Source organism: Crocodylus siamensis, chromosome 2 (assembly GCF_052110815.1).
Source record: "Crocodylus siamensis isolate JL-2025a chromosome 2, ASM5211081v1, whole genome shotgun sequence".
In the NCBI taxonomy this organism is placed as follows: domain Eukaryota; kingdom Metazoa; phylum Chordata; order Crocodylia; family Crocodylidae; genus Crocodylus; species Crocodylus siamensis.
The window spans coordinates 82,223,106-82,240,833 of NC_143396.1; the positions used below are offsets into that span (position 1 = coordinate 82,223,106).

Sequence of the window (17,728 nt, forward strand, 5' to 3'; positions counted from 1 at the left end):
ATTTAAAAATTATAGGGGTCCGCAAATGAAAAAAGGTTGAAAAATCAATTCCTAGTGTGGCTACACCTTAATGTAACAGAAGCTGGGTGACACAGATCAGAGAAAATCCTGCCCTGGAGTGGCATAACTTTAAGCTGGCTAATGAGTGCTTAAAACTAGTTTCAGGTGTTAATGTGCAAACAGTCCAGGGGTTAAGACTGTCCAAAATTACCATGTAACAAGGCCCTAGACCAGGGGTCAGCAAGGCCATTTTGCTTGGCACACCACCACCAGCCTGGGGCTCTAAGCAGCTGCTGCCAGCCACGGAGCCCAGGCTGGTCCCAGCAGGTGGCTGGGAGGCTGCAAGCCCTGCTGCAAGCAGACCGGGCTCTGTGGGCTGGCTGCAACCGGGAGGCTGCAAACAGAGCAGCTGTTCTGGCATGTCGGCACTCCGGCATCTTCCAAGGTAGACACTGTGGTTTTTTCAGCACTCTGGCCAAAAAACGTTGCCTAACCCTGCCATAGACTGAAGATTCCTTTAAAATCTGTTTTCTAAATACAGAGACTTTCAAAATTAACAGTATGCCTTTGTTCAAGTTATTTGAACAGTGTCAAATAAGTCCTGCTCTTGCCATTGTCCTATTCTTGCTATTAGATGATCTTATTCCAAAGAAACCTATTTATTTATTTTACTTTCAGCTACATAATTAACATTAAAAATTCCAAATTTTTAAAAACAAAACAATCAAATATAAATGTGTTGGATGTTTTTTTAATGATAAAAATAGTTAGGCCTAGAATCCTGACAATGTTTCCTACATAATCAAGTTTAGATTTCTGTCTGCTGCCTTTAATTTTTTTTTTTTTAGATTAACTCATACCACACTTATTTATTAAATAATTCTGCTCACAAAGGGACAAAAATGAATGTCTGCATCTGAAACAGTTAAGAGAAGCTACCAGTAAATGACATCCTGCTTTTCTGACCTGTAGAGTGTGTGGCTTGGAAGCCTTTTCTCTGTACTGATGCATCAGAAACAAACCGAAGGAACATTTTGTTTCCAGTAGCAATGAGAGGATCTGGTATCTTATTGCCACATAAACGTCCCAGAATTGGTGACTTTTCAGTTTCTCCATCAAACACTTCCAAGTGGTCATAAGCACATTCCTGATGCTGCTCTATCTCAAACTCATTAAAGGTCTGGAAAAAAAAAGTTTAGTACTATTAAGATAAAGAATCCAATATACATTATTTTTTACACAATAACAAATGTCTTTTAAATATGCTTTCAACAGTCTGCAGTTAGTTAAGACAGCACATGTACTTGTGCTTCTGTTATAAAGCTTGGAATTTTGAATGACATGCTCATGCTGAGAAAGCCGAGTAATAATGAAGACAGTGAATTTTAAAGTTGGCAGGGAGCCCCTTCACATGAAAGGGATTAAAGCATTTATAGCCAATGAATATCCATGACAGAACAGAGCAAATCTGGAATACCGTGGTCGTTCCATTGAATTCATACAATTAGTTGACAGGATTATTCCATATTTCACAGAACATTCAAAACCAATCAGAAAGCAGAAAATCTATTGGTTCCTCTTAGAAGTGAGGCCCTGAAACATCTGTGAAACATACTGTGCTTTTATATATTTGCTTCTTCACTATTTGTAGGTAAAAACATACACAACATGGTCCTTTGAAAACTGTCATATAAACTCATTTTTATAATTACAGTATTATTGATATATAAGGCTGCACTCCACAAATGAAAACCATATTTCCTAAGGAAACTGGTCTGATAAAAAGGACAAAAAAGGGGTTTTGACTAACTTTGTAAATAAAACCCCAACATGACTCACTTTTAATTCCCCTCAATTTTCAGGGAGAAGAATTGTTGCAATGATCCAAACTTGATGATTGCAAGCTTTGCTTTCTTTTAGATCTATCTTAAGTTTAGTTTCCACACAATGGGTGCACGTACATGTGTGCTTTACTGCACAGTAGACTAAATTACTGCACTGTAAAGCATCAATGTCCACACGTGCACTGCAATTAGGGCACAGTAAATTCATTTACTCGAGTGTAGGATAGTCCTGTCAGACACAGGTACTATCCAAAGGTGAAGTAAATTACTATGCTTAAAGGCACTTGCAGATGGTGATGTTGGGATTAGTTTACTCCAGCTTAAATCGCACCAGAGTTCATTCAGCTGCATTAATTACATGTATAGATGCACCTGGTATTATTTATTCTAGTCTTTATCTGAATACGCAGAGACTCTTACAGCTCTTCCTAATGATGATGGAAGTTATGTATGAACACTGTGTTTATGAAAGATTCCAGATTCACAGTCCAGCAGAGTAAACTGTTTGTCCAGGATTTTAAAGGACTCAATTTTGGTACCCAAATGCATCCAACTTCATGAAAAATCAGGGAATTTTAAGTCTTTGGGTCTCATGGACAGATCTAATATTTTGAAAATGGGTTTGTAGTGGTGTATCATTGCATATAACACACATTTTTCTCCAGTTAGAAAGAAACTAGAAGATTTACTAATATACTAGAATCTCAGTGTTATATTATTAGTACAAGATCAAAACAAAAACAAATATAACTTCATTGGAAGGTGCACTAATTTACTGGTTTATATATTAAGATTAAAAACCACAACAAACTAGACAAAAATAGTCCAAAATGCTGTTTTGTTAGTCCTATAGTCTTTATGGTTAAAATTTTTATCTGTTAGTCAGATTCATAAAACGAAATCTAGCCTTCTCAAGCCTCCTGACAGTGCATCTAACACTTCACTGTCAATCATATCCACACCCAAGTTAATGTTCACTGGAGTTAATGTTACCATACCTGATTCAAGGTGTTCAGCTAGAACTAAAAAGAGTTTAGCTAGAACTAAACAGGGCTTTGAAATTGGAGAGAGATATTACCAGGAATAATTATCAGACAGCAACCTTGTGGAAGAAAGGATAATTTGATTAATGGTACATCAAGATCATTAAAACAGAGAGAAAGGGGCATTAACACCAGTAGAGAGATTAGCAGGAATCAGGTATATTAGAAGAAGCCATGAAGTCAGTTGACAACCTCACCATTGCCTGAACAGAAATGCTACTGCCTCTCTGGGGCAGTGAGTTTTAAAGTTTGGGTGGAGCAGGAATCAAAGGAGGATGCAACTGCACTACTGTACTCTCTATGGATCCACTATTGTTGGGTCCCATAAAATTAAAACATCCAAAATTACAAGCCACTTTTAAAATAACTAGGTCTACTGGTCTACAGTTATAGGAACTTGGGGAGCTTCATTTATAGCGGTCACCCAATTTAGAGGGATCACTTCTAGAAGCAAGAGGTAGTCCAGTCCACAGGTTTTCTTTGGCTTGTCGACTGGGACTGGCAACTAATATGTCACTTGAGGTCAATTAGACTCAAGTGCTTTGCCCTCATGTAAGCACTGAGAGGTCAAAACTCATATAAACCTGTCTTAACATTTGCACATTGAACCTACAATTGAAAGCTAATTCAATGTAAGTGATTTTTTAATAATCAATTTTATGGTTAAAATGTTATGCTATGATTAACATAATAAAAGCACTCTAAGAGTTAACAACTCCCAAAGCACTGAGGATTTCCAGCAAAGAGAGATGGAAGATTAAGAAGCAATATTTAAAAGGAATAAAACCAAACACAGTAAAATATTGAACAAACATAATAACTCTAGATTCCATCTTGTATACCAAAGCAAGTTTAATCGGCTGAATCCCTCATGGAAACCAGCCAATATAAAATGTGATGGTACTCAATATTAATAGCTGTCCAAAAGGAAATGCATATAGCTATAGCTACTGAAACTGAGAAAAGGCAAAGAAATTTCAAATGGTTCTGGTTCACAAAAAACTGAAGAGCAAAATGACGATGCCAGATACGCATTGTATTTTCAGGAAGCTTTCCAAGTAATGGAATGGAAGTACAGATCCCATAAAAACAACTGTTTAGTTATTTCTATTGCTACTCTTAGACCCTTTCTACACATTACAGGTATTGCACAATTAATTGGTTAATTGCATAATTATCTTGAGATCAGTTACACCTGCAAAGTACTTCCAATGCCATAAAAAGCTCCAACAGCTATAAAGTTAGACCTTGAAAATGTTTACCAACTTTCTGGCTGGTTGCTATCATGCTTTAATTTGCACGTGTAGCAGGGTCTGACCTACAGCTGGGAGCCCTGTCAGATGGGGGTCCCAGCTGCAACAGTGCACCATGTCCAGCAAAGGCTGGGAGCCTTCAGATAAGGGGACTATCAGCCCTACCAGCTTCTGACTCTCTCTCAGCAGCACCTGTAGCTGCTGGGACTCAGAGTTTGGCAGCTGTGGATGCTGGGTCCTGGAAGCATGCCTCTCAGTTCCAGGACCCAGCTGGGTCCCAGCAGCCAGGAGATGCAACTGCAGTCTCCCAGACCCAGGGGGTGGGGGCAGAAGGGGCAAGGCAGGAGCCTCTGGGGCTGGGAGATGACAGAAGCGTCAGACTTCCATCCTCAAGGGTGCATGAAGCCCCCAGGGCTAGATCACAGCTGCCATAATCTGTCAGGCCCAAGGATTTCATGCACCTACCCCTCAGGTCAAGGAAGCTGCATTTCCCAGCTGCAGGGGGAGCATGGGGTGACTCTGAAGCTGGGAGCCCCTCAATGGAGGAGACTACCAGATGTTAGAGCTTGCTGCTTGCCAATGTAGGGGGAGACTGGGATTAGGCTCCCCCTGCACTGGCAATAAGTTGCAATGGGATCTAATGCATGATTTCACTGTGACACCTCCTGCCAAGCTAGTGTGGCATGGCAAGAGGTGCAACTGTGTGTATGGTGCACTAAATCCCATTGTGCTTCTATCTGCAGTTTACAGTGGCCCTTAAACCTTAATCAAGTTCTAATTTTTATATGGCCAAATAAATGGCTGTCATTTGGACCACCAAAATATTCTATGGATTAAAAAAAAAAGGAGAAGCTGGAAGACAGGGTTAAATATAGTACTGAATATAGCCAATATGAAAGCCATTGGGAATAGAATATGTGATCTGAAGGCAGCCTCTAATCTTTAGTTCTGTTCCTAGTTTTAAAAGGAAATCTTCACTGCAGTTTATTCATCTCAAATGTCAGCAATTAAGAAATACTTTTTGCCAAGAATAAGGTGTGAAGGCTATTATTTTCAAAGTCTAAATTACCATTAGGATAATAAAGCTAGGACTCAACAATGGTTTTCTTTTTAAGGCACGTTATTTTGACATCTAAAATCACTGTTCTGTGCAAAGAGTATGCAAACAATTTCAAATCCATTTTAATAGTCATTAAACAATAGAATAGAACCAAGAAATTTAAGAAAAAAACAAGCCTTTGATATTAAACTATTTTAAACATTAAGCATTAAAACAAGTAATCTTTTTAAAACTAGTGTTGGAACATATTAGAAACTGGCTTATAGTCACATTCATAACATTCCCACATTTCCAGGGAAGGCTGGGAACACTGCTTTCCAGAAACATTTTTCATATGTAAGTTCAGTAATAAAAAATTAACATAAAAATGTTTCTTTTGCTTAATTTGAATCAAGATGAATATGGAATTTGATTCCGCTGATGGGTTGAGCATAATTATTTTAAATATTAATTTTTTACATTTTAATAATGTAATTCTAAAAGCAAAGCACCACAGCACAAAAGGATTATAATATTTATAGCTAATGAGCATTCATGATTAAACAGACCAAATCTGGAATATGATGGCTGTTCCATTGAATTTTAAATAAGTGTTCATTCTCTCTACTTCTTCTTTAGTAAGATGCATCTCTGGGTGCTTCGTCAGAAATAATCTCAAATTAAGCTTCATTTACACTAGTTTCCAAAACAGAAATGATGTAAGATAAGAACTATTTTAAAAAGCAGCAACATTATAAAAATAGTTTAAATATTGTTGATGTTGGGCAGAATTAAAAAGCCACACTCACCCAAGGAGTTAGGTACCTAAGTATTTATTCCTTAAAACCCTAAGAGGCACATAGCAGCAGTTCTAAGTATCCTATGTGCCAGTGGCAGTATGTAGGGCATGCACCCCATGTAGCCCCTGAAAGTGCTGGTATACCCCCTGACAAACCACGCTCCGCGCTTAGCTGATGGGTGGGGGGCTGGAGCGCCGGCGACCCCCCTGTGAGTGCTGGCTGGGGAGTAGGAGTGCCTGATGAAGCGCCGTAGCCACTTCAAGGTCAGCATGATCAGCCATGGGGATCCCCACTGCTGTCAGCAAGACTGGCCATAGGGGGATTCCTCCACAAGGTCACTGACTGGTGACTGTAGGGGGCACATGCCCCCCCCAACTAAGGTGGCACCAGTTGCCTATGCTACATGCCACCTCTAGTTTAAATATTGGGAAGAGATTTTTCTCTCAACAAGTCGGGGGGGAAAAAGGAGGTTATGTCTGCTTTAGACCTCCCCACTTCAGGATATAGGAGTACATGACCCAGGGGGAGGTATATGACCCAGGCAGGAACTGAACAGAAGTGCTGTAGAAGGGAGAAGGTTGGCAACAAACAGGGGGAGCAGTTTGCAGGCAGCTCACTGGTCAGTTCATGAGTCAGTTTGCCCCCTCCCCTGCTCCTTTGAGGAGGAGCCTTTATGCTTGGTGAGAAAAAGCAAGGAAAGAGGAACCTTTTGGGACCAGGGAAGAATAAACAGGCTAGTTTACAGGTTTACTTGGGAAGATGTGCTTGGAAGAAGGGCTGTAAGACAGAGAAGGCAGCTTAAGAGACCCATGGAAAAGGCTGGAGGATATTGCAATGCCAGAGCCACTGCCTCTGCTTGCACTTATGAGGTGTCTGTCCAGGCAGAACTGCTCACCATAGAGGCTTCCACCCAAGTCCAGGTTTGGCCTTGTGGAGATTGCTGCTTGCAAGGTCCTTCCGGTGACAGCTGGGTGGGGGAGTGCCTTCAAGGTGAGCAGTGCCTCCTGGTGGTATCTCTCAGGGAGTAGGCAAAAGAGCTACAGGAGGAGGTGGTGAGGCTCTGAAGCATCCTCCTCCATGAGGAACTGGTCAATTTGATGCTGGAGAAGACCTCCAGGACTGTGGAGGAAGAACTGTCAAAGGCAGCACTGGAGAAGGGAGAGAACATAGACTCTGAAGAAGGTGGAAGCTTGTGACCTCTCGCAGCAAGCAGAAATCTTTATTCCCACCTGCAGAAGTTCACCTGGAGAACAGATATGGAGCCCTAGCAACACAGGGGGAGAAGCACGTTCTATTGGTGGATGAGGACAGGCCAGACCTCCCCAAGGTGGGAAGGATCAAGACCACAACTACCAATAAGAAGTGATGGGTGGCAGTGGTTGAAGACTCTCTTCTGTGGGGGACAGAGGCATCCATCTGCTGGCCTTGCCTGGAGCCCGAATCTGAGATGTCATATTACAAGACTCATCCAGACCTCCCACTACCACCCCATACTGCTCATCATTGTGGGCACAAATGATACTGTCAGGGGAGACCCTGAGCGATCAAAAGTGACTACAGGGCTCTGGGGGCAAAGGTGAAGGGGATGGGGGCTCAGGATGCATTCTCCTTGATCCTTCTAGTTAAGGGGAAGGGTCCAGGCAGGAGCAAACACATCCTAAAGATCAATGAATGGCTGCACAGGTGGTGTCCCCAGCAGGGCTTTGACTTGTTTGATCATAGGATGATGTTCCAACAAGAAACATTCCTAGGAAGAGATAGGATCTATGTGCTCAATGCATTATTCTCCTCAGTCTTCACAGACAAGGTCAGCTCCCAACTACTGCACCTGGCAGCACTGTTTGGAGTGGAGGTGAGTAGCCAACAATGGTAAGAACAGGTTAGAAACCATTTTAAAAAGTTGGACATATACCAATCCAATTACAGACCAGTCAGCCTCACCTCAGTTGCTGGAAAACTCACGAAGCAGGTCCTCAATGAGTGCATTTCTAAGTACTTGGAGAAGAAGAAGGTGATCAGAAACAGTCAGCATGGATTCACCAAGGGCAAGTCATGCCTGACCAACCTGACTGCCTTGTATGATGAGATGTCTGGCTCTGTGAATGCAGGGAGACCAGTGGATGTGATATACCTTGACTTTAGCAAGGATTTTGATAGGGTCTCATACAACACTCTCACAGAGAAGCTCAGGAAGTATGAGCTGGATGAATGGACTGTAAGGTGAATAGAAAACTGCCTGGATAATCAGGCACAGAAGGTAGCAATCAATGGCTCTATATCTAGTTGACAGCCTGTATCAAGTAGTGACCTGGGGGGGCTGTGTCCTGGGGCCATTTTTGTTCAACATCTTCATCAATGACCTGGAAGATGAGATGGAGTGCACCCTAAGCAAGTCTGCAGATAACATCAAGCTGCAGGGAGTACTAGATATGCTGGAAGGTAGCGTTAGGTTTCAGAGACCAAAGGGAATCTCATGAGATTCAATAAGGATAAGTGCAAAGTCCTGCACTTAGGAAGGAAGAATCCCATGCACAGTAGAGACTAGGGACTGACTGGCTAAGCCGGAGCTCTGCAGAAAAGGACTTGGGAATTACAGTGGACAAGAGTTGAAGATAAGCCAACAGTGTGCCCTTGTTGCAAAAAAGTCTAATGGCATGCTGGGCTATATTGGTAGAGTGTTGCCAGCAGATCAAGGGGACTGATTATTCCTCTCTTTTCAGCATGGGTGAGGCCGCATCTGGAGCACAGTTTTGGGCCCCCCATTACAGAAAAGATGTGGACAAGTTCGAAAGAGTCCAACGGAGGGCAATGAAACACGCACACACAGACATGCACACATAGAAGCAGATGCATACAGATGCCCTGGCATGCGCACACAGATGAGCACACATGCACAGAGATGTACACACACACACACTCACGTGAAGATGCAGACACATACATATAGACACAGATGCAGACACAGACAGACAGACACACCCAGCCACATCCCTTCTCTTCCCAGGACCTCCCAACTCCCCCACTCTCCATCACACTGGGGCAGCCCCTTGCCCTCCTACCTCCCCCCACAGCTGCCCAGGTTCCCTCTTGCTCCTCTGGCCCCTGTTGCGCTGCCCAGAAGGGAGCTGCTGTCCTGCTGTGTCCCTGCAGCCATACACGTGCATGGCCTGAGCTGGCTCAGGCTGGGAGCCCCATGCCCCCTCATGTGGGTAGTGGTGCTGGGATGGGTGGCTCTGAAGGGTAAGGTGAATGCTGGGGGCCTCCCAGTGCCACTGCTAGCCTTGCTGCATTGCACAGCATGGCTCCTGGCCTGCCCCTCCTCACCCCCACTTCAGAAGGAACCTGGTTTCAAGTCTAACAGCCATTCTTCTGTAGCAGCAGTTCAGAACATCCGATTGTCATAGTTCATGTATTTGTGGTATTATTCTGTCTCAGCTTTGCTGAGGTCTTAAGTTTTGCAAAAAGGTGAAAAAAGTGTGCAACAGATAAATGCTACCTCTGCCTGAGTTTGGAACAGCTGGCAGAGGAAGAGCATTGAAAGTTTCATAGTTTCACAGTTTCATAGTGCTTAGGGTTGAAAGGGACCTAAACAGATCATCAGGTCTGGCCCCCTGCCCCAGGCAGGAATGGGTGCCACGGTCATATCACACCAGCCAAATATCTGTCCAGCCTCCTCTTGAAGACCCCCAAGGTAGGAGAGTACCACCTCACTTGGGAGCCCATTTCAGAGCCTGGCAGCTCTGACTGTAAAGTAATGTCTCCTGATGTCTAGCCTGAACCTTCTCTCTAACAATTTGTAGCCGTTATTCCTAGTAACCCCAGGTGGTGCCTGGGGGAACAGAGCCTCCCCCAATTCTCGCTGATTCTCCCTGGTGAGTTTGTAAATCGCCACCAGATCCCCTCTCAGCCTTCTCTTATGGAGACTGAATAGGTTCAGGCCCTTTAGCCTCTCCTCATAGGGCCTGCCCCACTGCCCCTTGGCCATACGAGTGGCCCTCCTCTGAACCCTCTCAATGCTAGCCACATCCCTCTTGAAGTGCGGTGCCCAGAACTGGATTTAGTACTCCAACTGCAACCTGACCAATGCTGCATATAGGGGAAGGATGAAACTATGAAATTGCTCCTTAATCCTAGGCACCTTTCTGGGACCAGACAGGAAAGAAGGACAACTAATGGCAGCCATCTCAAAAATGCTGGAGCTAGTAAATAATTACGCATGATCTTCACTCCATTATTAATTCCACGTAGCGTCTTCAGGTCAGTTAGTAAATTTGCAACCTACTTGCAAACCACTTCCTTTGCATCTTCCCTTTCATCTTGCTTAGTCAGGACAAGTATTTTAGAGAATTTGGCCCCAAATAGCTATAAAAAACCCCTTCTATTTACTGTTCATTTTATTGACAAAGTTTATTCTACATATTGTCTGGCCACTGAACAGTCAGTACTATCTGTAGTATTCTAATTAAGCACAAATATTTTGGTAGCCCTTATAGGGAGCTGGATGCACTGGGTATTTCAACCTCTCTCAGAAGTATCAAGTTGAAAAGCATATTAAAATTGCTCTCTCCCCCTCTCTGTGGTGCAAAGATATTTTCAAAGGCATTTTTTATTATTAGGACATAGAGTTCAAAAATTTCAGAGTGCATGTACATGCTTTCCTAGTCTCCTTGATTACACAGAATGCTTCAGTCTACTGTTACCAGGAAGAGTTTTTTCACTTATCATCAAACCTGAGAGCAGCCACAGGAAAAGATGAGGCACTGCACATTGAATGCAAAAATAATGCAGTTTCAGAACTCACTTTGTTTTCTTTCTAGTGTGCAGAAGTTTGTCCTTTCTGAGTTTCTTTAGGGTATGGTAAAAGTAGGAATAAAGTCAAACTTGATTTGGAAGCATAATAAGAAATATCTATATAAAATGGAAGTGTTGCATTATTAGTTGAATGCATTAATATACTGCCATATTCAATGTTCATGATTATTTTATTTCACAAGTGTGTTTACTGTATTAATGGATTGCATTCTTCCTCCATGCAAACATTTACAGTACTGAGCTTCCAGTGTCATAAATATCAACCCTCAAACATTTGACTTATTCTAAATGAGCATTCCACAATATTTAATTATCAGCCTTTCAAAAGGTCGTAAGAGTGTTAAGTGCCAAATTCCAATTACCTTTCAATGGATGAATGCTGAATGTTCTTAGGGTACAAATTTCTAAAATTGGAACAAACGGAAAAGACTTAAACTTCCCCTCCCCCCCTTCTTAGGGAAGAAAGAAAAATAATATTTCAATAAGGAAATTCAAATGCATAATTTTCCTACAGAGTTTATGAGCATTGAAAGGACTTTTATAAGAATACAGCTGTGCTTGTGGTTAGGTCTTGTACAAACAAAACAACATGGGAAGGGGTTCTTTTGTTGGAAGGAGCCAGCACAAACGCAATTCTCCTCATTTAAAACTACCCCATTCCACCCTGTGAATGGAGAGAAAATTTGCACAAGTACTACCCCCTTACTCTGTCCACGAGGCATAAATATTTTCTTATGGTGAATAGTTTAATAGACTTAAACCCACACCACCAATATCAACAAGTAGAGCCCAGTACACTCTGAGATGACAATATTTGGTGCTATTTGTCTTTTATTCCTGTTAAATTAGTCTGTTCTATTCTATTCTACAGCCTTTTTATGATTAGGAGCAATCAAGTCACTGGCAACTTACACAAGTCTAAATCCTGGAATATGTATGTAGAATGCTATCAGCAGGGATCTGGGTTTTCTGTTTCCCATGGAAAAATGGAGTAAAACATGGATTTCCCCCCTTACTGGATTAAAATGAAGATTTCTCATTTTAGCAGAGAAACCCACAGATTGTGAAATTTTATGAGCCCTCTGCAGGCTGGCAAAGTTACAATCTGCAAAGGGATGTGAGGGAATGGAAGGAGGGCGCTCAGGCAGGCAGCCTGGAGACAGCAGCTCCTGCAGGTAAGTGGGGGAACTGAGGCCCCCATAGGGAGGGAAACAGGGAGTTGACCAGGGCTGGGCTGGGTCAGTGGGGATTAGGATAGGGGTGTGGGTGGCTTGTTTAGGGGGCAGGGGTGGGGCTAGCTCCAGACTGCTGCACACATTCCCACGGGGCAGGCAGGACCTGCACCCCCCCGATCTGTGTTTCAGGTAGGGAGGGCACAAGCTGTTCAGGCTCCCACCCTGCTGCCCTCCTCCGAGGCCTCCACAGCCTGGTATGCATGACCCAACACTGCAGGGAATAGCTGAGCTGAACAGGAAAACTGTTTACTGCTGTGAGATCCATGCTGCCTTATTGATGCATCCCCTGTGTGCATGGGGCTGCAATGAGGGACACAACCCCACACTGCCGTCTCCACTGCCCCCACATGCACAGAGGATGTGTTGCCAGGGCAGCACTGAGCTTGCAGTGACAAGCAGCTTTCCTGTGCAGCTCCACTGTTCTCCGCAGTGCTCGGTAATGCCTGCTGGGCTGCAGAGGCCTTGAGGGAGGGCAGCAGGGCAGGAGCCCGAGGCCACTATGGGCAACCCACACCCGCCCCCACCCTGCACACAGATCTGGGGGGTGTAGCCCCCCCCGGCCCTCAGGACTGTGCACAGAGAAGGGGAGCCAGCCCTACCCCCTGCCCCCAGATGAGCCATCTGCACCCCACGTGGGTCCCCCTGCCCCACAGGAGTGTGCACAGCAGCAGGGAGCCAGGCCCACCCCTGCCTGAGCCCTCAGCAGGCATGGGGGTGGGAGAAGCCAGGCTAGTCTTCACTGCTGCAGCCACTGCCTTCTGTCAGGCACAGGAGATTTCAGGTCTGGCTCCATGAACCCATATCCCTGGCAGCTGTAGGTCCCTTCTGGCAGGGCAGGGGGGCAGGGGCTGTGAATGGGGGGTGAGGGGTACCAGCAAGGCTGGGGAAAGTGTGGGAGGGAGTGAGGGGCGCAAGCAGGACCATGGGGCTGTGGGGGGGAGGAAATGAGAGGCACAAGCAGAGCCATGGGGGGAGTGAAGGGCACCAGCAGGGCCAGGGAAGGGTGTGGGGGTCTTTTATTTTAATTACAGATTTGTGGTGAAGTTATCAGAAAATTTGTGGGGTTTTTTATATCAGGGAAAACCAGGATCCCTGGCTATCAGAGACTTCTGAGTATGTTACATGCTCTTTGTATAAAATATATTTAAATATGTGAACAAAAATACTCCCTTCCTTCCCAAATAGTCTGTTCTATTAAGACTGTAAACAAATAAGGACAAAGATTTTATTATACCTCTGTGCTTAGCCATAGGATCTTAATGTCAGTGTTCTTCTTCCCTGCTATTGTAAAATTAATGTTTATTGTTAGTGAAGATTTCTGGCAGAGCTTGGGCTGTAGGCTTATTACGTTACTGTTACCTTAGAATATTATATAAATTCTACCCTTAAAACATCTCCTCTGGTATTATTATTATTATCATCATCATCATCAAATGTACTATTGCAGTTAATTCTGAGTAGAGTCTTCAGTCCTGCTGTGGCCCATTTACTTAGCTGAGTAAAACAACTGGAGAAACAGAGTCCCTGAGAGTTCTGTAATTTGTCAGAGGATTACCCCTTACACATGCTGCAGAAGCTACTGCCTGAACACTTCCTTATTTACCAACCCTTAAATAAGGGTATATTGGGATTGGGAGAGCTCACAGCATGCAGAGCTGAGAAGATTTTAGACAGAAATGCATCATGGAGCCTACAGAGGCTACTATAACCTAAGTTTTGCAGGGGCCTTTTCAATCCCAAAAACATGCCAAGGAGGGTGCAAAGTAGCTAACAGACATCTTAGTTCCCCGCTTTCGAACTCAGGTTGTGATTTTGGTGTTCAACACCCTGAAGTCAAAAAACAATTCTAAGTCTATAACATTAGAGAATTCTGAGCACAGCTACAAAGAGCACTTACTCTGAGGATCTGGAATTTTAATGTGAATTGTGTATGTTTTTAAAACCATGAGAATAATGAAATATAAAACTCCAGATAAATCTTTGAACTAAAAAACAACTTTTAGCATTTTCATCTAAGTCACTGAATGTTCTTAGGCGTCTACTGATTACATTTCTTCTTATTCTTTAAAACACATTTTACAATGAATTATCTTATTTTAAAAATCAATCGGCTTTTGCTAAATGCTGCCACATTTAAGACCAAAAGCAACTGATATTTAACAACATTTAGTTACACATTCTAGAGGGAATAGTAAAAGCAGCAAAATCTGTAGAAATTATATGACAGTCCCACACAGATTCTGGTGGACCCTTGCTTTTAGGCTCTTTGCTAAACAGTATACACAGGATGCATAGGCAGTTAATTGTGCACCACATTTAAATGAATGGCTCCCATAATATTAAACAGGCGCTTTAGTCAGCAGTGGATAAAACTGAATTGTTTTAAAGGACCTATTTGACTGTTTCGTAATCAGTGAATGTAGTTCAACATGATTTTTCTATAACTGCCTTTCAGAACAATTGTTCCGTTAAGAAGGAGATTTGGTTAAAAAAAGATTTAGAGCAACTTACTAATTTCACTCTGTGACCAGGAGTAGCACTGATTTCCCATGTGCATTCCTTCCGACTTGGATACTTGTCTGGCCAGTTAGGACTTGTGATGATTCCATTTGGACTATGGATCTTCTGTTCACACTCAGCTGTGCCAAATAATGACAGTACCAGTTAGTTTGGAAATCTGTATTAAGATGTAACCAGAAAAGCAGGGTTTTTTAGGCCAGAAACTCATTAAATGGAAAGGATTTTCAGGAAGCTAACTAATCTCATCTTCAGTCCACTATCTTGTTCATCACCTTTGGCAAACACATTATGGAGATTAATCCAGTAATCCTTGTTTACTGATGGACATGAAGTTAACAGTGTTGTTTACAATGGATCACAGCACCTTATAAAAGCAAATAATATATATGGATAAGTCTAAACCATTTATCTAAATACAGTCGATATTTTGCCATTTCCTTTACTATGCCTTTGTCACAAAGTTCAAAAGGAAAATCCACAATAGAATTCCTATCAGAATATTTAATGGTATTTCTAACCTTTCATTAGGTTTTCTGTCTTCCCATAAAGCTATTATTAAATGATTTATTGAGACACTGAATGAACAATGACACTGAATTCTGGTTAGAAATGTGCTTTGTCACAGCTGAATTATCAGAAATGCCTCTACAAATAAATAAAACCATGAAGAATCTAAAAGACCCCAAGGATAAAACTGCCCCACCTGCTTTATCTCTCTTCTAATGTTCTCAAAACACTTTAGAAATATCAGAGATTTAAGCAGCACAATTACTCTGGAAGAAAGTAGGTATTAATCTTCCAAAATTACCGGTGAGACAACTGAATCACAGTTCATTAGCCATGTTGGTGTGCAGTCACCTGACTTGCAGAACTATCATCAACATATGGAACCACTCAGACGTAACAAAATTTTACCAAAAGGAAATCTCTGCATCTACCGATGAAGCCTAGGATGCTGTTATCTTTAAATCATTCTAAATCTGTGGAACGGTAGGCAGTGTCAAAGTTAGATTCAGAATTTCAGAGCAGTTGCAGGTTTAGGATTAGTGTCATTTCTGACTTGCACAACTGTGATTTGCCACTACTTGGCCTGGTGAGCAGGGGCCAGGACTCTACCCCTTCTTTGGAAGTGGAGCAAGGTGCGGTAATTATGGCAAAAGTAGGAAACCTGGGAAGGCATGCCTCTCTCGGGTCTATGCTCTCACTGCCCAGTGGCTCTGCTTCCAGTGCAGAGCTACTGGGAGTTAACCACAGAGATAGCATGAACTCAGGGAAAACATACTTCCCAGGAGGTTTGGTACTAGGCAGTACTCCCTACCCCACCCCACCATCCTCAAGAATAGCCACCTCTCCCCCAATTCTCCTGGCTAGAAGAGAGCCAAGTGCCACCCAGATGGGGGACAAAGGCTCTCTGAGGGGAGGGCAGTGCGCCTGACTCCCAGCCCAAGGTCCCAGAATAGGTCTCCTGGGCTCCTAGGAGCCAACAGTGTAGTGCCACGTGGGTTGGGGTCATACCTAATGTGGGTGGGTGGAATCTGGGATGGTGGAAAGCTTGCCATGGGTAGAGGGGCTGAGAGGCATGCATCCTGGGTTGCTGGATGACTTCAGATTCATCGCTATCTCTGTGGAGCAGACTAACAACACCCTAGTTAGAGTTAGGCAGAGCGGCTTAAAGATAACCCTCACCCAAAGTGGCATTACATTAAGTTGCACAGATGGGTACTTAGCACAGTTTAACACCCTTTAATGCATGGACTCCTTACTTAAGAGCCTTTAGAATAGTTTAAAGGTAGCCTGTAACACCACCCTAAGGTGCTGCCATCTGCCCTCAGCCTCCAGATTCATGGCATCTGACCATGACATTAAACACTTAATGTAAACAGGGGCTTTTATGTTTAACACTGCATAAAGGCACTATGCCTCAGCTACTTGAGACAAAATTAAAGTAGACCAGTCCTTGTTTACAGTGAGTACCCCTAACTTGTCAAGGTTGCATGCTAAAGTAACCTGATTTGTTAATCAAGGTATCCAGCCACATAGACAGGGCTCCTCTAGTCATCTTTGGGAAAGCCTGGAACAGAACACTTACCTCCCATTCTCTAATACTGTGCTTTAGCTACTTTTCTTTGTTCCTCACTTGCCTAGGAAAGATAGAAGATAACTGTCTAAGATAACTGCATTGCTTTATCTGCTATTCAAATACCCCAACACTTACCTTCTTTGCAATCGTGTTTGTTTTCATGTAGCACAAATCCATTGCGGCACTGACAAACATAGCTTCCTACAGTGTTGATGCATTCATGCTGGCAGCCACCATTGTCCTTAGAACACTCGTCCTTGTCTAAGAAATATACAACATGGTTCTGTGACCAGCACATCTATGCACAGTTTGTAGAAAAAAAAATTGCAAACCTTTATAGGAATGTTTAAGTCCAGATAAGGATAAACTAATTGCCATGCTTCTCATTACAGCAATATAATTGTACCCTTGGCTCTACCCATTCATTGTTCAACCTGAAAACTTGCACCATGACAGAGAAATTTGATTGGATATTTGATTCATTTATTGTTCTAGTCTTCAAAAAGGACAAAAAAGTGGCTTAAAACAAAAAGAAAAAAAAAAACTCTGTCAGTGTTTGTTCTTCCAACTGGATGTATTGATAAGAATGTCATCAGTATCTCAAGAATAGCTTTATTTCAGCAAACAAGGAGTTTTAATATCCTGTGTACTTCATATTGGCTTCTATGGTAGAAGGATGATGTAATAACAGTTCCATAGTTTAACAATAGTGATCAGGCCAAGCAAGGTTTCAGGCTCTGCACGCGTGGGTTATAAAAACATAAATTATTCAACAAAAACATTCTGAATAAGTTGATTTTTTTTTCCAGCAGAAAAACAAATACACTTCATTTTTAATGAACATGGACATTACCAAACACCTCAGAAGGCAAAATAGATTGTTAAGGAGCATACAGAAGAACCCAGTGTTAATTGTTTCAGGGAGATCTGCAGCTTAGCATACAGTTCTGTTTATTAATGAATAAACTTTTAAAAGAGCTTTGGGTGTGTTAGAAATAAAGCAGGGAATAGGAGAGGAAATATGAACTGCGTTTAACAGCTACCAAAATCATTACAAGGAAATAAGCCAAACTAGATTAACAGGCAGTCATTCCAGCAAAAG

The 17,728-nt window shown here is 42.7% G+C and overlaps 1 protein-coding gene across 5 annotated transcripts in view; it reads right to left on the reverse strand.

Annotated features, from left to right (window-relative positions):
• TLL1 (tolloid like 1) overlaps positions 1-17,728 on the reverse strand; it is a 242,831-nt gene that overhangs the window by 13,745 nt on the left and 211,358 nt on the right. For all 5 annotated transcript variants that reach the window (XM_090036240.1, XM_090036238.1, XM_090036241.1 and 2 more), the window contains 3 exons: positions 16,762-16,887; positions 14,538-14,665; positions 967-1,180 (listed from right to left, as the gene is read on the reverse strand). In XM_090036240.1, coding sequence (XP_089892366.1) covers positions 967-1,180; positions 14,538-14,665; positions 16,762-16,887 — 468 coding nt within the window. The remainder of the gene's footprint in view (positions 1-966; positions 1,181-14,537; positions 14,666-16,761; positions 16,888-17,728) is intronic.